General features: G+C 39.9%; 1 protein-coding gene across 1 annotated transcript in view; it reads right to left on the reverse strand.

Annotated features, from left to right (window-relative positions):
- NYAP2 (neuronal tyrosine-phosphorylated phosphoinositide-3-kinase adaptor 2) overlaps window positions 1-22,303 on the reverse strand; it is a 114,471-nt gene that overhangs the window by 17,130 nt on the left and 75,038 nt on the right. The window contains exon 3 of the mRNA XM_018555623.1: window positions 13,245-14,336. Within this exon, the coding sequence (XP_018411125.1) occupies window positions 13,245-14,336 (1,092 nt within the window). The remainder of the gene's footprint in view (window positions 1-13,244; window positions 14,337-22,303) is intronic.

A 22,303-nucleotide genomic window follows, 5' to 3' on the forward strand; every position in this document is an offset into this window, starting at 1 on the left:
GTAACATGCACAACTAGCGACCCGTCCAAAACATGCATTATTAGCACACCGTCCCCACGCTTTAACATACACCTTCAGCACCCTCCCAACCCCCTTCCTCAGGCAGTGAATAGCCTAGGGACACCCCTGCTTTAAATGTTTATTTACCCTTATATATTTTGGGTTATTCACATACTGTAGGTCTAAACAAATGTAGTCTTTATTTATTTATTTTTCTGCTGTTAAAATACCTGATGATCCTGCCAGTTCTCTTTGCTCCTGTTTCAGCTGGTCAGTTTGCATCCATGGAATCACAGCTGGGAGTTTTAGGGTGCCATTTCCATGCACGTGCCTGTATCTCCTGTAGTCAGATTTGCACCATGCCCCCAGTCCAAAGGCCCTAACTATGCAGGTTCATATACACATTCCCCATTTCTGGCTTTGTGGCTTTGTGTGAAGTAAGACTGAGCCCGCATTGTAACAGCGTCATATACAGATTAGTAAAAGAGGAGCTACCTGTCTGCTCCTCTGTTTATGTAAGACACAGTTGGGGAAATGGGGAATGCACTTCCCCACTGTGTGTATGAGCCTACAATGTAAACAGACATGCACCGCTACATAAGAGACAACATCCCTCCCATTTCCCATCAACTGTGCGATTATCGTAGGAAAACGCGATTGCAGACGAAAATCATGCGATAATCGTAAGTATGGGCACCTTTAGTGGCTCAGGCAGTCCAGCACAAGATTTTTGTGGGTAGGGCTGCAGAAAGTGCAGGCGGCGCAGTCATCATAGTAAGTATTGACAGGTGGTGGTGATGAAGGCATAGCTAAATACTGTATATTGTGGGGGCTAGGGAGGGGAGCTGAGAGGGTTTTATAAAATGAATTTGTACTTTATTCACATTTTAATTATTTTTATTGTTCTAGCTTTTTGATTTGCATGCAATTCCATTCACAACCATACTTAAGCTTTGCGTGTGCAAGGCTGACCTGAACTGGTAGCCAAGGTGTCTGTATTTAGAAGAGGAGTGTAAATAATTTACAGGTCATAAGGAAAACATTTTAGCCTGTTTTGCTACAGTAAAAAAAAAAAGACCAGTCCTGCTGACTTGATTTGCATGCACGCACCAAGGTGACTCATACCATTTCAGGATATCTTTAAAGTGAAATCCATGCAGAATAAGTAAAAACCTAACTGAATTTCAATATTTTTTTAAGATGTCGACTTTTCAAGATTAAATACTTCAATCAAGATACCTAAAACAAGATTAAAGTGGGGAATTCACATTAGCAGAAGAGTACAGCAATATCAGTATAACGCAAACCATATTTGGTTAACTTTTTGTTATTTTTTCTTATGACAATTTAATAAATATGTCGATTCATCTGAACATACCAGGTTTTATTTGTCCAAAGAGTGGAAAGGGAAAAATAATTTATCCATGCAACAAACGGGCAAACAGAGTTGGCCCTAAACAAAATGTCCGCCGCAGGACACAATAGAGCTCATAACATTAAAGTAACTCTAGTTAAAAAGAAATTGCAAATAAAATCTGAACCTTAAGAAAAGAGGGTATTTATCTCTTGCAGTGCCTGTGCCACTGAACACCGCTCTGATGAAAATAAATTGTCCTCCAAAGCCTCTTCATAAACTGATACTTCTGAAACTCTCCATCTCCTTTGTTCTCTGTTGCACTCAGTGGTTTTTCCTGCTGCCCACTACACCACTCCAAGACACAGTAGTGATGTAGGGGTAAGTGGGAGGAACCACTGAGTGCAGCAAGTAGACACAGGAGACACTTTTGGATGTGTCGGATCCTGAAGAGACTTTGGAGAAGGATTTCTCTTAACGAGTTGGTGCCACAAAACATTGAAGATGAATTTACCTTCTTCTTTTCAAGCATAGCTTTTATTCTTTGCATTTATAACTTTTATTTGCAGATTCTTTTTTTAATGGCATTGATATCCATTTAAGGTGAACTATAATGATTTTATTGGTCAATATTTTTATTTTTTTAACTATGTTAATTATGGTAATAATATAATTTATTGTGTACTGCTCTCAGGTTTCAAAAACGATATATCGTGTAACTATAGTATATGCTTATTATTATTATTACATAGTATATATATAGCGCCAACAGTTTGTGCAGCGCTTTACAATATAAGGAAGACATTACAATCACAATACAATTCAAGACAAGATGGTAAGGAGGGAGGGATAACAATCTAAAAGGGGAGGGGGAAGTGATACATGAGGAGGTAGCTGTGTGGGGATGAATTGTTTGAGAACGTGATGGTTCAGTGGTTAGGTTGAGGTGGGATAGGCTTCCCTGAAGAGAGGTTTACTTCCTTATTTTTCTTGAAAAAAATAAAAATTTTAAAATGCGTTGTAACCACAATTTCTTAGGTCAGGACCAGAACCTAGAAACTGGATTTGGTAGCTGGGCAAACCTAGAAACTAAGTGCAGACCGCATACTGGTAGGCTCCCTGAAAAACATACATTATGAAGGTAATGGATAACTCAACACACTCGCATGGACCCAGAATAGAATTACTTATTTTGTATGGACTCACTTTAAACTGTTTACTGGACTTAAAGTTGAAGTCTTAGCTCCTTTTCCCCCACCCCATCCACATTAATCATTGACATATTTAAAAAAAACACATTTTGCCCAGAAGTGGGCTTTACACAGATTCTGTCTCTAGAATAAAAGCAGAAAAACTGTTGCATGGAACAAAGTATATGCCTTTGGAAGTCCCTAAACATAACTGCTGCAACTTCAAAAAGCTATCAGATAAGGCCAAATCATAGTCTGCCCCCTCACAGCAATGAGGGACTATTTTCAGTATTATTAGGAAGTGCCAGAACGTTGCTTGTCACAATAACCTGCCACTTGACTGTGGCAGGGTGTAGCTGGGTGTAGTCACCTCTAAGTGCCTATGCTTGATACCTGCAGCAAATTTTCTGTGTTTATATGGACACAGAAATGAAGGTTAAAAGCAGATAGGCTGTTCACTTTGCAAGGGAATGTGCACTTATCGGGGAATGTTGCTTTAACTTAGGGAAGAAGGTGAAAATTCACTTTGTAAAATAATACCCAATCATATGCAAGCAAAGAATTAAAAAAATATCAGTTCTTGCTTGCACATGATTAGACGATGGAAGTCAGCAAAGCTACACCTCATTTACTAGGTTAAGGGAAAATTCCCCTGTAAAGTGCAAATTCTTTGCAAAATGAACAGCCTATTTTGCCTTTAGTAAATGAACCCCATAGCCTCTTCTACAGTAATTCTGAAAGTAAATCTATTACAAACATTGTGACTCATGTTATCCTGGCACCAGGATCGGTAAGCACTCTGCAATTCATTTTGTTTACATATATATCATTTCATACTCAAAGATTTTATTTTGCATCCATGTCACAGATGATAACAGTCAATGGAAATACATTTTCTAACCACATTTGGATAGCACTAGTGAACTCAGTTATTCCTTTGTCTACAGTAATGGTCTGCATTGTGTGCGGTGCTGGAATAGAGAGGATGTTTCATTTAGTTCACTCCTTTTGGGATCATTTGAGGTTGTATGGCACCGAGCCAGCTCTGTCTCGCTCTCTCTCTCTGTATCATCAGGAGTAGTTCTTTCTAAATGAAATGCCCTTACAGCAGACAGCCTCTTGAGGCATATGGGAACATAGATCCAAACTTGTTTGACCCTGGATATCTGTCTGGAGTCAGACAACTCACTGGTCAAGGCAGGATGTGTGGCAATCTAACTAGACTGGACTATTAAAGCATTAATCCAACAACACTGCAAACAACATTTCCAAACATAAAAAATCCCTAAGTAACACTGAGAAATGTCTAAAGAATTTAAAGGAGAAGTCATAATGTTTTTTTCTGTTGTTATAAACACAGCACTTTAAATTCTACTAATAGTGAACTAGACACATAGGCTTATTTTGAATTGCAGGAAAAATATATGGTAATTCTTTGGGTTGTTCACCTTCAAACGTATAGAGCAGCTACTGTTATTTTAATCAAGTGAAACATGTCTGTCTGAGGCTGGAAATAAGAATAATAAATGACAAATATAACAAAATACATAAATGGTATAGTGTTTTTAAGGTTTTTACAGTCAAAATCATTTTCTTGATCTGCAAGCCCATCAGTAGCACGTCACTGACTGCATGGGGATCGTTCTATGTGCCATAACCCAGGAGCTTTCTTCTGCCAACAGGGCAGCCTTAATGCAGAACGCCTAGGAAAAATTAATCTTAACCTTTACAGTGGGGCTAACGTCGCAATGCAAGGGTTAACTGCTTGTTTTGGTCTAGGGAGGGAAAGAAAAAAATTCCCTGGAGTTCTTCTTTAAAGCAAACCTGTGCCCATACCATGGAGACACCAACTGCTACATCAACTCTACATGAGTTCCTAGCACAGCCACACATTTTCTCCTCCGTGTACTTTGCAAAACACTGCTACAGTTCTGTGCAAGCTGCCATGTTGAAATACTCTGTTAGTTGCATCATAACATCCCTGTAAACCCAAAGCTAGAGCTCATCGTCATTGCACAAGCTGTCAGGGTGATTGTAGGATGTAAGAAAATGACACGAAATATGATTTTTTTTATGTCATATTCCTTTTCTCGAAGCATAGGATGGGAAAAGTTCAATAATAGATGATTGTTGCCGTTGTTGCATAAAGTTCATAATGTGTTTAATTTAAAAGTTGCAAATGATTACAGGATATGGTATATCTTACAGAATGAGTCTATAAGATGCTTGATGATGACAAAATATAGTATATCTTACAGCAGAAATCTATAAGATGCTTAGGAAACGTGGCTTTAGTTAGTATAGTAAAAATAATCCTAACAGGTGTCTGTCTATTTCAACGTGAGTGTGGGGGTGTGGGCTTGATGCTGTGCGTGTATGTGTGTGGTGTGAATGAGTGTGAGTGTGTGTGTCGTGTGTGAGTGAATGAGTGTGAGTGTGTGTGTCGTGTGTGAGTGAATGAGTGTCCCTTGAAGGATCATCCCTCATCCTTTTATCCATGCTTTTACTTTAAAATAACCTATGTGATGTTTACCTTAAAAGTCTTTCTGATTAGCATAAGGGAGTGCCATACTCTTAGTAGCTGAGTCATGCGTTCTCCTTCTATCCCATTTTGGGCATCATAGTCTATGTCCTGAGTAATGTTTTAACTGCTCCTGCTCTGATTGACCCTTTCACCCTGCTAACTGTTGGTTACCTGCTGAAAATCCCAGAACGTCTGTGTATGGGACATTCTGCACACTCATCTGCTATTGCACAATCACCAGGCCAGACATGGTCACATGAGGGGGGGTTAAGAATCATAGTGGGTAAAAATGGGCATCGGTGAGTGCCTACTGTACAGGATTATAGATTTAAGGTATTTGATTACTGAGCCTCCAAAGTGGCATAACTTCTGTTCATCCTGTGCTCAACCACTCTGCACTTTTAACCTACACATAACACATTTAATCACTGGTTTTGCTTGAACATAAACATTGTTTGATTTTGGGTTAAAGTCAACCTGGAGGTTTCCTTGTGAGGTGGCCCCAGGTTCATACAGCAGGCCCTGCCATGGGCTTGTTATCTGTTTCTTCAGAGTGTCTGACTTTCCCTGAGAACTCTGTTATGCAAATATCAACCAAACCTTCTGTGGTCAATCTCTGGCCTACTTTCTTCAAGCTCCTTTGCTTTCTTATTGTTCTTTCTTATTGGTTCATTAGGAAAGATGGGAGGGGCTAGGAACAGGCAGGTCAAATAATAACCACCATTATGCAATGCCCAGGGATGCTCAAGCAAAGGGTCGGAGTGCCTGTTCTACGGACCTGGGGTCACCTTTCAAAGAAAGTTGACCTAATAGGTTCACTATAAGATGGGAGATTGCTCTGAATTCAGATGAAGGCATTGGTCTCACACCACAGATACTTCCGTAAGTTTCTAAAAATGATTTCCAAGTTTTTTGATCTGACTACAAATTAGCAGCCAATGAGGTTTACCGAAGCATAAATATTAATATGGGTTATTTCTGAAAGTGATGCTTTCAGTTGTTTAGCAAAGATTAAGACGTGACTAATGAAATATCTTAACACAGCTAGAAGAATTAAATGAATATGAAACCACCAAAGTGATTACTTATTAATAAAAGTTAGGAACTTTTAGATTTCATTAGTCTCAATGCTTTATATATTTCATTTGATGGTTTGTGCTCTGCCATCAGAAAAGCAATATAGCCAAAAATGAACAAGTGATTGGATCAGACAGTAATATCCTGGAGTACAATACGGTGATCACCCCGCAGGCCACTGTTAGTGGCTGATAATGATCAGTAGCAGCGGAACACAGAAGGAGAACAAATATGAGCATACATGTACTGTCTGATGTGTCAAAAATTTTAGTTTAACCCCAGATTCTTGGTAAGTGATAAAGATACTGAGATACATGCTTAAAGAGAATTTCTGGGAAAACTAGAATGTCCTGTGTCTGTAGCCCTATTGGGAAGTAACACAAAGTGATTGCCATCTCTCACTGCAACTTGACAAGCAATGTTTTGCCTCCTTCCTTTACCATTTACAATGGGGATTAGGCACATACCTTTCAAATATGTTGGCTCTTACAATCACACTGGGTTACACTAGCAGGTGGTATAACAGGTGAAATCTGTAACTGAAGCTCCTGTTCTGACAAAGCATTTCCTGGTAATTTCCTTTAGGAAGTTCTAGTTCAGTATTAACTGTTTATTGGATATGTTTTCTGATAAATGAAATGTACAAAACACTATCATAAACTATAAATAATAACTTTGTCAAGGTACAACACAACAGCACTCTGGGCAACATCTCCAGCCCACATATGTCTGCACAATACAATAATCTAAAGCCTTGGTTCTCAACTGGTGGGTCATGACCAAAAAGTGGGTCGCGATGCTGTGTTCAGTGGGTCGCCGCATACCTTCCACTTTTCTAGGTGAGAGGCTCCTCTGCCTCCCCCTAGCGCGGCACTGTCAGTTCTCACGCCAAACAGCCATTCAAAATATGTTGCCCAGTGCCGAGTGTCCGCTTGAGGGGGGATAAGGCTATGGCTGCAAGGGAGCTCCATCCATACGTGCATTGCTTACATGTCCTGTAGAGGTGCCTGGACCGAAGTGACATCACATACTGGCTCTCGGCACCTATACAGGGCACGCAAGGGAGCTGTACCAGCAATGCGCATATGGATAGAGCATCTGTCACAGCACAGCAGCCCATACTGGACCCCAGGCTGAGGATCCACTCCAGTTCTCGAAAGGAAGGGAGACTAGGGGGGATTTTAAAAAAAATTTAAGAAAAATTTAAAAAGTTTGGAAGTGTGTATGTGAATGTCTGTGAGTGTATGAGATTGTGTCTGTGTATGTATGTCAGTGTTTTTGAGGGCCCGTTTACAGTAGTACAGTGCCTTAATCGCATAGTACCGTGCAATAAACGCACTGTACCACGCAATCGCACCTACCGCATGTTCTGGTGAGGGGGTGTGTTGTGTTGCAATTCATTTGAATGGTACCCCAAATGCTCCTCCCACCCACAGTTCGTACTCCCCCACCAGAATGCACGGTACCCTAATGCTGTCCGTTCCATTGCAGTACGACTTGGGTCGCGACTTAATGACCAAGGACAAATGTGGGTCCTGAGATTAAACATGTTGAGAACCAGTGGTCTAAAGACAGGGATGTGATCATAAAAATCATAGAATTTATGGTTGCTTGGTATTCTGAAGTGAATGATTCTATGTCAATTAGACAAATCTACATGCAAATATTCTAACAAAACAAAATAAGTGAACTGGGAAGAGATTGGGTTATTTTCTTCTAGCTTCTAACATATCTATAAAAGACTGCACAACTCCCAGGGCTCAGAGGACCCTGGTCGAACTCCAATCAACAATCTTCACAAACAAGAGACTTTCAGAGAGGCTGCCATCTATAGGGCTATTGGGATATATCCTCATAGAATATGTAAAACAAAAAGACAGAGTTGACAGCACCTTCTCCTAGTGTATTAACAGTAAATGAAAAAGTGGTGAAAATACTCACATATGAAAGGTAGATACATGTGTTGAATAAAACCAAAAAGGACTATCCAGGCTGTACAGCTTATGCGTTTCGGGGAGAGCTCTGAGTACTATTTTTTGCGATTGTACTGGACTGGTAAGTGGGTATTGCTGTGACACGTGTTCTGGTGTGAGCAATTACAGTGCGGGTGGGGGCGTGCCTGTGGTGCCATTGACTTGAATGGCACCGTCACGCCCCCTCCTACCCCAGAATGCAGAAAGGCTTCCACCATGTGATCCACTGCATTACAGCAGCTAACCATGCTGGGACGCACTGGAGATGGTGTGAACTGGCCCTTAGGCCAGAGGATTAGTTCCACATTTGCAAGGAGTATGCTGCTATTTTACTACCCTTTCCTTCAGAGGGGAGCATATAGAGGGATCACTATGTATTCACAATGTTATGTACTCCACAAGTAGTATTCATTACAGTTACTTTCAGAGCGGCATGTTGACGTGTATTTCCACTTTTGCAGCCAAATTGGGAGAAACATCTATTTTATATTTGTTACATGTTCCCATTCACATCACATAAGCTAAAAACAATTTTTTAAAAATGCTTCTTGCAGTTTAAACTGCTTTTACGTGGGTTATGGTTTTAAGGGTTAACATTTCTACTTGCTTTTATTTCTTTGAAGTGTTAGGAGGGGCTGTGAGGGGTCTAAGTTGGCTTGTCCGTTGTATGTAATTAAAGCTTATCAGATAAACACAATCCTCAAATTTCAGTACTAAGCCTTTTCATTAGGACAGATCACGATCAAGATGCTGAGAAAACCTGGATTCAGCCATCTTGCCTGCTTGAACAAAACATCTAAAAGGTGTGGTAGGAAAGTAAAGAAAAATAAAAAGTAAAAAAAACAAGTGCATGGGACTTACCCCAAAAGTTATACCAGGCCCTTTAGGAATTTAGGGGCCCTTGTAGGTATTTTAAAGGGGGAACTTCACCCCCCAAAAAGGGGAGAAAAAAAGTGGATGCCCCTAAAATTAACTAACAGACCTTTAATTTGAGCACAGACCTGGAAGGGCAGGAAAGGGGGGGACGAGCGAGCGCCCCCCACTCCTTGCACCATACCAGGCCACATACCCTCGGCATTGGGAGGGTGCCTTTCCCATGCCGATGAGGACAAGGGCCTCTTCCGCTGCAACCCTGACCCGGTGGTTGTGGGGGTCTGCAGGCAGGGAGGCTTATTTGCATCAGGGTACTGGCTTTAATAAAGGGGGCACCCAGATGCTGCCCCCCCTAGTGAATGAGTAAGGGGTACATGTACCCCCTACTCATTCACTAAAGGGTTCAAGTAAAAAGTAAATAAAGAGATCACCCTTTAAGAAAAAATCCTTAAATTACAAAAAAAAAGTTTTTGACAAGTCCTTTAATACAAAACAAATCCCAAAAATTGATCCACCAACGTAATTCAGGGGTCAATCACGATGTCCAGCGTTGCCCACGATTTTGCCGACTGGTCGTGAAAAAACAAACGACAGCCAATGACCCGTCCGCACCTGATGAACTGCCGCCGCAGAATTAAAGTCTGACAGGTGCTGGTACAATGTCAACAACTAGGTGGAGTGCAGCAGCTGTCAAATGGGTCCCTGGCCGAATAAAAACAATGGCCAGCTCCACCCATTTGTTGTCATTCAATGACAGCCCACTGTTCTCAAATGACCTAAGAACAGTGGGCTGTCATTGAATGACAACTAATGGGTGGAACCGGCCGGCTGACTGCACCCATTGTTTTCATTCGGCCAGGGCCACGTTTGACAGCTGCCGCACCGCTAACTCCGCCTAGTTGTTGACAACAGTTTATGGGCCTGGATAGGGTGTTCAAACAAAGGAGAGGAAATCATATGAAGAGAGCCATTTCCAGAAATGAAACTAAGTGGATCTACCTGATGGAAACGATGATACCAAAGGGCTTGAACGTAGAATTAGACCTGAATTGCTTCCTATCTAACGATTAAGGTAGAATGGTAGATTACATTATCCATCATACACTTATTATGACCAATACTAGATAGAGAGAGGATATTCTAGATATACCATTGTTACCACAGAAACATTCATAATCTATCGAAACAAAAGAACAACAGAAAATATATAAATATAAATATTGATTATTGGTTGTACAATATATCATGTATTATAATAATTTCCTTCTATGATTTTATAGAGTATAACCTATATTCCCCTCTTAACCATGTATAGAGCATGTGAGAATTGAATTGAACATATCCCTTTGTTAACAAAACATTACCTCTGTACAATTAGTTATTCCTAATGACTGCCTACCCCTCTATATAATCACTGTCTAACTGATTTTATTTAGTTGACCCCAACCACAAGGCAGAAGGGTATATGACATAAAATATAAAACATAATGGCATTGTACTAATATCCTTCGCTATGCAAAAGAATATGCACATGCACTTATGTAACTTTAACATCTATCCCGAGGTCTGTACATATATCTAACCAAGATACATCCACATCCACACACTATACAGGACAGCCAGACCCTATATGGATCCCAGCTACACAGCATTTATACATTTAGTTGTATCGCCCGAGCTAGTCCGTCTTCCAATATATCATGTATACCAATTTGACCTCTTATATCCCAGTTAGGGACTTCTTAATTTCTTTTACATGTCTCCTAGAATTTTTGATTTAACCATATCAGTTGGATAAAGCGTATTGGCACTTATTAATACCAGATATAGATTCAAATGTGAAGTAATACCAGCTATTAAAAACCTGTAGCTAAATATTTTAGTTTTTTATAATGGTATATAATTTTTTATTATATGAAAGCTAACTTTTCAATTCTCGTTTTTAAATCTATTTTTTAACCTTTAGATTGGTCATTTGGCTGTTAGTTGCCTGATGATATTAACAATTAATGATCTTTGTATTCAGTATATCGAAATGTAACATTGATCCTCAGAGTGATGTGAACCTGGGACTATTTTATTTAGAGAGATGAAACCAGTACCAGCTGTTACTGTTTAGGGTAATTTGATCACTTTAAATTAAGTTCTGTGAGAAGCGAAGACATGACTCCTTTTGAAAAAGTTAAATCAACGAAACGCGTCAAGGAAGATCTGTCTCCGCCGCTCACAGCTGATATTTTCTAAACGATTTTAAGCTTGATTAATTCATTTATCTTGTAAGTGCAATTTATATAAAAAAAAAAAGAAATAAACTTTTTTAATTACTGCACTTAGAAGGTCCCGCCTTCTTTCTCCATTTTTTCCCCTGGGAGTTTTTCAACAGGCCTTCGCCGTCAGTTGGGCGGTGAGTCTTTAGAAAACCCGTTACAAGAGGAGAAAACTATACCAGATTGCTGGATCTGGAGAGAAAAGATTGTGCCGGATCATTATAACCACAGACCTTTCCGGATTCTCTGGGCCATTGTGTGGTCTGACATGGTTTTTTGCGGACATCCCTGAGGAATCCTCTGGTGAACGAACAAACTTTCCACTCAGACATCACGGAAATAAGGAAAGTAACTACTGTTTTATGCAAACCGCAATTTCTCTGAAATGACTGCTTGCTACATTGTCGCTAGGACTTGAGCCAATTAACCCCGCAGTTCCTGCTTTGAGAGGAACCAGAGCGCACTGGGTTGCACCGTATTTTCTATCATTTATTATTTGTTGTTTAATTATCATACAGATTTATGTATTATATAGTTTTTTTATATGCCTTTTTTTTCACTTATGATTAGTGACTATACACATTTTTTTCACCTGTTGGACTTCATACACAGTGTATTTATATTAATTGATCATCCACACATACACTGTTTCATAAAAATGTACATACGGATGTTTTTGCTATAACTGATTTGTTCAGTATGTCAAAGCTATTGTTGACATTGTAGCGGCATTTGTCAGACTATCATTCTGCAGCGGCAGTTCGCCAGGTGCGGACGGGTTGGCAGACATCGGGGTTTTTTCATTTTGACAAGTCGGCAGCGTTGTGGGCAATGCTGGACATCGTGATTGACCCTCGGATTACATTGGTGGATCAATTTTTGGGATATTTTATTTTTTAAAATATTTTTTCTTAAAGATTAAGGGTCTGGTTGTGAATTGTTGGGGGAATCCACGTTTTCCCCCCCATTTTTGGGGGGTGGATTTCCCCCTTAAAATTCCTACCAGACGTATAGGGCCTGGTTGGACTTTTGGGGGAAGCACCACTCACTTTTTTTTTTACTTTTTAACTCGGGGGCCCCTACTAACTTTCTTACCAGACCTAAAGGGTCTGGTATGAATCGGGAAGGGGACCGCACACCATTTAAATTTTTTTTTTATTATTTGTTTACATTTGCAGGGAGAATGGACTGCTTCCGCAGACCATTCTTTCTGCTTCGGCTGTGACTTCAGCGCAGCCGAGCCAAAGCAAATGCGTTCGCCTCGGCTGAGCTGTCAGGCTGCCTTCAGCTGCTGTACGGGCTATCGTTAAGAGCCTATACAGCAGCCCTTCGGTTCGACTGAACCGAAGGGCTCCGGCGGCCAAAGTGAGCTGAAGGATCAGCCGAAGCTACAGCTATATTCTTTAGCTCTTTAGTGAATAACTCTCTAAGAGTGTAGTAAATGTTTCTGGAAATCCTGGTGCAAAGCCATTTTCTTGGACTTATTTGCGAAAGGTTTGAAGTCCAAGTTATACCCTTTATTGGCTAACTTAAGTTTTTAAAGATCCAGGCTTTCAGCATGACTAAGAATACATCTTCAGGAAAGCCTGAAATAGGGATCTAAGTCATCCCAAAAGCTTGTATCTTTATAAACGTAAGTTAGCCAATTAACTACAGAATTTTTTGCATTATTAGATGGCTAACACGGACCACTACTTTAATTTTGCACTTATTTAATTCAATATATAAGACAAAAATATTCAATATAATATTTTGCAACTAAACTCTATTGGGGGAATTTATCAAAACTGGAGCAGACAGAATCTTGAGCAGTCACCCATAGTAACCAATCAGCCCCTCACTTTCATTTTTAAAGCTTAACTGAGCAAACTGAACAGAGAAGCTGATTGGTTACTATTGGCAACTGCTGCAGATTCTGCCTGCTCCAGTTTTGATAAATCCCCTCATATGCACTTAAATATGGTCTTAATTACATCTTAAACTTACTTTCTGAAGGTTCTTTAGAACGTCTTCCACTGGAGGGCTTCCTTAGCAGACTCCTTCCTGAGGTAAAGAGGTTTGATAATTCCTCAAGGGGACTTGTTGGTGTTCTGGAACGTGAGCTGCTTTGAGATGCACAATAAGTACTGGTAGATGAATGCATCGACTTCCCTTCTTGTGGTGTATTTCTGCCAGTAGAATGAGGCACTGATGGAGAACTTCTTGAAAGACTTCCTGAATGCACAGAATCATAGGGTGGAGGCCGTTTTAGGCTTAGAGGAGTCAGTGACCTACCCATGCTTACAGGGGAAGGAGAAGCAGAATGACTTTTAGGATAGCCATGGGGTGACTGTGTTCTGTATGTTGCTGAAGCATGTGGTGGTGAAGAGGAATGCCCAGATGAAGTACTTCCATGCACCACTACTGCTTGGTCTTTCTCCACTTTCTGATGCCCTGGAATGTGTGCTGTATGTGAAGATGGTGAACTAGCAGTTTGCTGCTTTATGTAAGACACATTTTCTAACACAGGAAGCTTTGCCACTTCGAGAGGAGTTAGAGGGGATTCATCTGAATTTGGTGAACACTGTGCTGGTGCTGGTGGAAACACCAATAAAGGAGGCCTTTGAGAGAGTAAATTTGGAAATGGAGGGGGAATATCACAAGTCTGGCCTTTGGGAGTTGATGGTACTGAGGACTTGGTGAATTCTAAATCAGGCACTGTAGGAGTAGGACACTGAGAAGAACAACTAATATGATCCATTTCATAAAGACACCTGGAATCTTGACTTACATCATCAAATATAGGATATTTCATTTCTTCATACACTGCCTCGCATTGGTCTTCCTCATCTTTTTTAAAGTCTCTTAATATATTTCCTACCATCTCTATATAAACAGGTTCATCATCTCGGTCTAGAGAAGCACTGCTGAGCTGAGATGAAGATAATTCTCTGAACAGGCGGGCCTTCATTGGACCATGCTTTTTGATGTATGTTTCATCAAATGATGTGCTGAGATGAGTTGTTGGGTTCCGTTTGGGTTTGGGTGGAGGAATCTTCTTTGTGTACTCGTCACTGTGAGGTCTTTGCTTTGCTGTCACTAGGGAATCAAAGAAAAATAAATTAAAGAAAGGCATATGCAGACAAGATTCTATCTGTGCTTTATAAATCACACTAAGTTGCAAAACATGTTTGGATATTTAAATGGAATGTATTGCCTCGATACTTACCTGGCATAGAAACCTCTGATGGAAGAAGTGATCTTCTGACTCCTGGGATGACAGATTCTCTATAAACAGATGCCTACAGCAAACCAGTGCATTTGAAAAATATCAGGTTCACTTTAATTATAGCACTCCGCAGCAGCATGTACTTACCTTCATTTTGCCCCTCTGCAGCTGCCAGGAGTGAAGAAAAGTCATGTGCAAGCATCATGTGTAAGCTATGAGTCATAGCTCACACAGGGCCCTAAATGGCCAAAGCACTGGTTTGCTTTGCAGGAGATCAGTGCTCAACTGGCCACACACAGCTATATTAATAGTCTAATAATAATAATAATAATAAAAAATGATGACTAATAGAGAGGTTGAAATAATTACCTCTCCTGACAAAAATTCTACTTTCTACAGGTTCCTCTAGTGCAACTCACATAGCCAAAAATCTAGGTACTTTGTGATGTAATCCCTACTAAAATGGAGAAATGGAGTTCAGAGTAGTGGATCCTCCCCTTAAAGGCCAACTTCAACTTCGGTAATAAAGTGAAAAACTCATTCCCGAGCAAAACATAAAAAGGAGCTCTAGTTGCTATATTTACCTTATTTTTGGCACTGTCATGACACCCAGCATTATTCAATCCACTTTATAACTCCGCCCCTCCCCTGCACTTACAGGAAATAGCTGAAAAGAGTGGTTTCACTCTCTGCAGGATTTAGGATCCACCCACCACCAGAAGGAAGAGGAAAATGGTGAACCAGACTGGACTAAAAACACCTGGAAAAAAGTATGTATGAATATATATAAGGGGGTGAGTCAATGGGGGTTGGAAGCATATATGGTGGGGATAGGGGTAAAATGATGCCAAGCCCAGAGTTGGGCTTTTAGTAGATCATATGACCAGTTGCCTAGACACTGCAAACTGCCCCTAGCAGTAGTTTCTGGGTAAAGGTGAATGATTCAGACCTTCAATTACTCTTCTTATCTATCCTAGATAGACTGTTAACACAGCTTTAACCAGTTGACATCCGCGGTGTTAAACCCCCTTCCCATCCAGGCCATTTTTATGATAGAAGAAAAATAAGACAGCTGCCAAAGTTGACTTGATTTTTTTAAAAAGCAGAATCTGGAGCTGTCATACGTATCTCATTCAGTCACTAAAATGGAACAGGCTTGCAGGCAGGAGGTCTAACTTTTCAATGGCTGTATGCTTGCTCCAGGCCAGTGACTTAGGAGGCAACAAAGCCAGAACCAGAATGACAGTCCCATAGTTTAAAACCTTTAAAAGCTACATCAGCAATTGCAGTTCCCTTATTTTTATCTTCACAGGCTTTTTTTTGACATGTATAATATAAGTACAAGTATAGTATAGTTTAGGTATAAATCAGTTATAAAAATGCAAAGCAATCTTGATTAAGTGTACAGCTTGTATATCAGTGTACATTTGCTGTCCCCTCAAAATAAATCAACACATAGCCATTAATGTCTAAACCGCTGGCAACAAAAGTGAGTACATCCCTAATTGAAAATGTCCAAATTGGGCCCAAAGTTTCAATATTTTATGTGGCCACCATTATTTTCCAGAACTGCCTTAACCCTCTTGGGCATGAAGTTCACCAGAGCTTCACAGGTTGCCACTGGAGTCCTTTTCCACTCCTCCATGACGACATCACGGAGCTGGTGGATGTTAGAGACCTTGCGCTCCTCCACCTTCCGTTTGAGGATGCCCCACAGATGCTCAATAGGGTTTAGGTCTGGAGACATGCTTGGTCAGTCCATCACCTTTACCCTCAGCTTCTTTAGCAAGTCAGTGGTCGTATTGGAGGTGTGTTTGGGGTCGTTATCATGTTGGAATACTGCACTTCGGCCCAGTCTCCGAAGGGAGGGGATCATGCTCTGCTTCAATATGTCACAGTACATGTTAGCATTCAATGAACTGTAACTGTTGGCATTCAATGAACTGTAGCTCCCCAGTGCCGGCAGCACTCATGCAGCCCCAGACCATGACACTCCCACCACCATGCTTGACTGTAGGCAAGACAGACTTGTCTTTGTACTCCTCACCTGGTTGCCGCCACACATGCTTGACACCATCTGAACCAAATAAGTTTATCTTGGTCTCATCAGACCACAGGACATGGTTCCAGTAATCCATGTCTTTAGTCTGCTTGTCTTCAGCAAACTGTTTGCGGGCTTTTTTGTGCATCATCTTTAGAAGAGGCTTCCTTCTGGGATGACAGCCATGCAGACCAATTTGATGCAGTGTGCGGCGTATGGTCTGAGCACTGACAGGCTGACCCCCCCACCCCTTCAACCTCTGCAGCAATGCTGGCAGCACTCATACATCTATTTCCCAAAGGCAACCTCTGGATATGATGCTGAGCATGTGCACTCAACTTCTTTGGTCGATCATGGCGAGGCCTGTTCTGAGTGGAACCTGTTCTGTTAAACAGCTGTATGGTCTTGGCCACCGTGCTCCAGCTCAGTCTTGGCAATCTTCTTATAGCCTAGGTCGTCTTTATGTAGAGCAACAATTCTTTTTTTCAGATCCTCAGAGAGTTTTTTGCCATGAGGTGCCATGTTGAACTTCCAGTGACCAGTATGAGAGAGTGAGAGCAATAACACCACATTTAACACACCTGCTCCCCATTCACACCTGAGACCTTGTAACACTTATGAGTCACATGACACCGGGGAGGGAAAATGGCTAATTGGGCCCAATTTGGACATTTTCACTTAGGAGTGTACTCACTTTTGTTGCCAGCGGTTTAGACATTAATGGCTATGTGTTGAGTTATTTTGAGGGGACAGCAAATGTACACTGATATACAAGCTGTACACTCATTACTTTAAATTGTAGCAAAGTGTAATTTCTTCTGTGTCGTCACATGAAATGATATAATAAAATATTTACTAAGATGTGAGGGGTGTACTCAGATACTATATATATATATATATGACTTGAAGATATCTAATAGGATATGTGACCTTGTCTGATTCCTTCAAAACTTTAATTGCCTGTCTTTAGCAACTTAGTGCAAAAAGAAGTACCTCAGCGGAAATATTTAAGGTGATACAATCTCCCCAAAAAGTTTTCGTCTATCATATTTGCACAGAATTATATTTATTTCACAGCCTTATGAATACATTTTACCAGTATAAATGAATCAGATATCATGTGATCATTAGGTATCTTTGCTTAGATTTTTACATATATGAGAATAGATGAACCATTAATCAATGCATCAGTTTATAAAAGGAGGTGATCCATGAACATTAAAGCAGAACTCTAGTGAAAAAAAAATATATAATGCTTCAAAGCTAACCCTCAATCCAAAGCTGCCCCCTATGTTCCACAATCAGATGCTTTCAGTCTTCAGCATTGAATGATGGCCAGCATCACTCAAACCATTCTTCTGAGCTTAGGCTGCCATAGGCTACCTTCCACCCTGAAAGAAGATAGTTAACGCAGACTTTTATCCATTTTGACTAAAAATCACATCAGCATACAACTCTGCTTGCTGATATGAAATCATCTTACATTGATTAGCTAAACAAACATATTTTTATTTTACTTACAATTTCTTTTTTTCCCCACTTCCTGGTCACAAATTATGTACAGTAATTGTGCCCAAGCATTGCATCCTGGGAAGGTTATATCTGGGAAATCTCATCTGTAATCTCATAAGATCTCAGGGAAATGCATTTTCCTCCCCTGAGATGATGTGCATGGTCACATTTCCTAGTCACATGTGCTAGGGCACCCAGAAAGTATAAAATGGCCACTGTCATAAGAACAGGGAAGACAAGAAAAATCAGGTATGCAGAGAAAAAAAAGCTGACAATTACCTAGAAGTATCTGTTTGCAGATTGCCATTACTAAACATTTCTAAAGGTGCATTTGTTGTTATTTTGAAGTTATGGTAAAGTTCCTCTTTAAGAAGACATAGTACTATGATGAGCTGATCTCTCTTTGCTTCCTCCTCCTTCCAGCATGCTCCTTGTCAGCACATGAGCTAATTGGTTGCTAGTGCTGCTTCTCCCTCTTCTAGTCTGAACTTTGTTGTCTAGGGGACTGCAAGAGGCTGTTGCCAAGTCCAATTGCTGGTACTTACAATGCTTGCATTTAAAAAATACATTTAATGATGCATTAAAGAATACAGAACTGCAATAATTGGTTTCTTTTATATCTGCCTAAGAGTACTGCTTTAATAGATCCAACAGATGTTTTAATTTTCTCTTGTTGCACAGTTTTTACAATAGAGGTCAGTATGGAGTATGATCATAAAATATTTAGTATGCTGGAGACTTAGCTTTTGCTAAGTGGCAAGTTATACTAATGTACATTTTGTTTAGCAGTTTATCTGTTACAATTTTTGCTATTTCAGTCTATAATACAGTTAGTAGCTAGGTGAAGAACCACAATCATGTAGAAACCTAACCCTTTCTCTTACACTGGCAATAAGCAAGAGACCAGATTCGCTAAAGTACCAGCATCTCGTTTAGAGGTTATATAAGGTGACCATGATTTATTTCTGCCATGAAATATGTTAGTGGGCCTGACAGTGTCTGGCTTTGATTTATAATCAACTAGCATTGTAATTAGCATTAATTTCATGAAGTGTGATTGATTTTCTTTTTGCATATGGCTTTTCATATGGAAGAACTTTGATTTTGAAAAGTAACGTTTCTGTAGTGAAAATTAAAAACATGACGCAGAAGCTCCGATTTGGAATTCAAGAAACTTACAAATATGAGATCCTCGATGAAGAGGCATTTCAGTGCTCACTATGTTGTTTTGAATTATAAATGTGCCGCACAAGCATATTAAAAGTGATACATGATCTTTATTTAAATCAAACAAAATAGGTCACATGTCTGTTGTTTTCTTTGCTTTTGTTTTGAAAAGCCAAGGGCAGGAGAGTTCTGTAGTGAAATTCCAAGTTGTTTTGTTAACAGACAGATTCCAATGTAATGATGAACAAAAAACATCAATAGTAAGAGTTGTTGGGGAACTTTTGACATTGCTTCAGTAAGGTTACAGGCCTGGTAGTCAAGGCCTGTTTTCCTTCATGTCCTCCAACATTATAGAGAGTTAATAGACAACAATGTGTGAAACGTATAATTTGTTATGTGGGAACACGCAAGGGAGACTCTGGGAATCTATGAGATATCTTGCTCCAAGTGTGCTTGTTTAGGCTAAATAAAGAGAGTGTCTTCTAGAAATTTACAGGAGTTTGAATGTCTAGAGGGTTACAAAAGTGGCTGGTTTTAATGAGGGGTATATCATACGTTATTCAGTTTTTATGCATGTTGTTAAAGTGTCAATTATATACTTACAATTAACATTTTAGGTCCTAAAACCTCAACATGTCATTTTTTGCAACCTGGAACTCCTGAACTTTTGGCATGGAAAGTGTCTCCAAAGAATTCCACTTATTTTCAACCCCACAGGAACTGAGGTGAACCCATTCCCACAGGAACACATATCTAAAAAGCTGCTTAATATCTCTAGTTATATTAAAGAATTAAAATGTTTGTTACTCTTTGGAGTTCAAAATCAAGTAACAAAAATCCCACATCTAGAAGACTGGCATTGTTGGAAGTTCTGTGCCTCTAGGTGGTTTTATTAGTCAGTCACAGTTCATGATTGAAGTGTTTTCCTTGATTTTCTAGATACTTGAGCTCTTCAGAATCACTCATGAAGTGTTTTTGTTATTGTTTTGTTCAATTACCTGCTGTTATTACTATTTGTTCTGCATAATTGTTACAAGCTTAAGTGAAAAATCTAATTTGTCATACATTGCTAAAGTAGGCGGCGGATAAGCGTGCGTTATTTTTCCCAAGTCTATAAAGTATAAATGCCCATCTTACACTGAAGCCAGTTATTAACCTTTTAAGGATATATCCTGGAAAACTAGATATTGCCTGTATGTCTGGGAAAGAATATGTGAACTTTTACGTAGAAATCACAGTAGATGCACCGGATTATTAAAACACACTACTGTGTTTCTCTGGCACATGTGCATTTGTGGTGACACCCCCATTATCACTAGTATCCCTTCTGACCAAATTTTTTTTAATAAGCTGATAATTCAAATTAAAATAAAGACTTTTTTACTTATAAGTAATTTTTGAATACCCTTGCTATATACAGAGTTGGTAGTATTATAGTTGGTAGCTCAACTTTCAACCATATTTGCACAATATGGCATAATAACATTTCAGTGTGCCCTCCTCCAGCGATACAACATCTGTGCCCCCTCTCACCGCATAGTTGCCAACGCTGACATCTTTGGTTGATCTTCTTTCAGGTCTAGTGTATTTTGGGCAAGGCCACTGGGCAGTTGTTGATGATGTAGCTCCTGTGCATGCACACAAGAGTTATATCATCTTGGTACCCAACTCCATTTTCGACAAATGTCAGGAATGAGCCAGGAGTGTACATCACACTACCCATGCACCGCAGGCAGTATACACAAAATAAAAAGCTATGAGGAGCCACAGAAAGATGATTTTGGCAGATGAGACGTTGCAGGACTCTAGCCAAAAAAATCTACCTTCTAGGAGATTTTATTATTTTTGAAAATAACTTCTGTTTTTTTAGGCAAATCATAAGACAGCAGGAATTTATACACCTATTTTAGATATATTTACACATCAAAATATATAGGTAATAAGACATGTGTGTGCTGCTTTGTAGATCTATTGATGTACTTATTAGGCTGTTTATCCTGTTGTATACAATTGCATGTCTGTGGTCTTGGAAATCATTCCTGGGATTTTTTTACATATGTGATCACTACATGTCCCACAGTCCTTCTATTTATTGCAAGTCCTCCTATTGTATTACATTTTTATGCCTTTGATGGATGGATATTAGGCAAAAACATACATGGTACACTATGCCAAAGCAATTGGCTGGCCCCACAGATAGTTGCATTCAGAAGTCCAACTCAGATGTTCAAAAGCCAAAGTCTGTCAGGAAACACAGCCTGTCTAGGTTACACAGTTTCATAGCTGCTCCAAAGCACTCACCAACCCACCAGTGTTGACTGATCAATTGACTCCAAACTGCTGATCTTTTGTTTGCAGTAAATAATATTTAGTAACTTTGGGAGAGAGGGCTGGGGCACTGGACACAAATGGTCTTGCAGATTTTAAAAACAGGACAGAGTACTTACAACCTTCACAGAAAAAGACTCTTTCAATTTGTGAATTCAGCTCCTGGCTGTAAGAGGCATCTACCGACTATTAGGGTAAAAATCACCATACTTCTGTCAAGGACCTAGCTTTTGCCCAGTTTCTCAGGCTCCTTATTCAGGCTGAATTTCCTCAATGGCATTTTCATCCACAGGCTTCACTTACTAGGCCTTAATCCCAGGCCTCAATCCAAGCACATGGTCACCCCCCCTCAGCCAGCTGGCCTAGGAGGCTTAGACAATTCACAGCATCCAAAGGAAAGGTTTACTTCCCAAGGTCACTTCCAAACATTTATACCCTCTTCCAGCCTGTACCACTGGCAATAAACTGACTAGTGGGTGGCCTGAGGGGTACAAATATTCTTTTTTTTTTTAAATTCTTGTATTTATTGAACATATCAAGTATAAGGTACATAGAGAGCCAACATCAGCTCACACATGTAAACTAAAAGGTGGACGGAGCCACCAACATCAAGCAGTTAAGGCATACATTGTGGTAAAGAAAGAAATAACCAAAATATCCTGCATATCAGTGGTGATTGTCTACGCACCCCCCTCGCTTTACCAGCCGCCTGGAGTCGAGGGGTTCGGTGATATGTGAGATTGATGCTTTGATTTTGAAGCCACATGTATTACATTTACTATAAAACAT

This window comes from Nanorana parkeri, unplaced genomic scaffold, assembly GCF_000935625.1.
Source record: "Nanorana parkeri isolate BGI_ZX_2015 unplaced genomic scaffold, ASM93562v1 scaffold205, whole genome shotgun sequence".
NCBI classification, from domain to species: Eukaryota; Metazoa; Chordata; class Amphibia; order Anura; family Dicroglossidae; genus Nanorana; species Nanorana parkeri.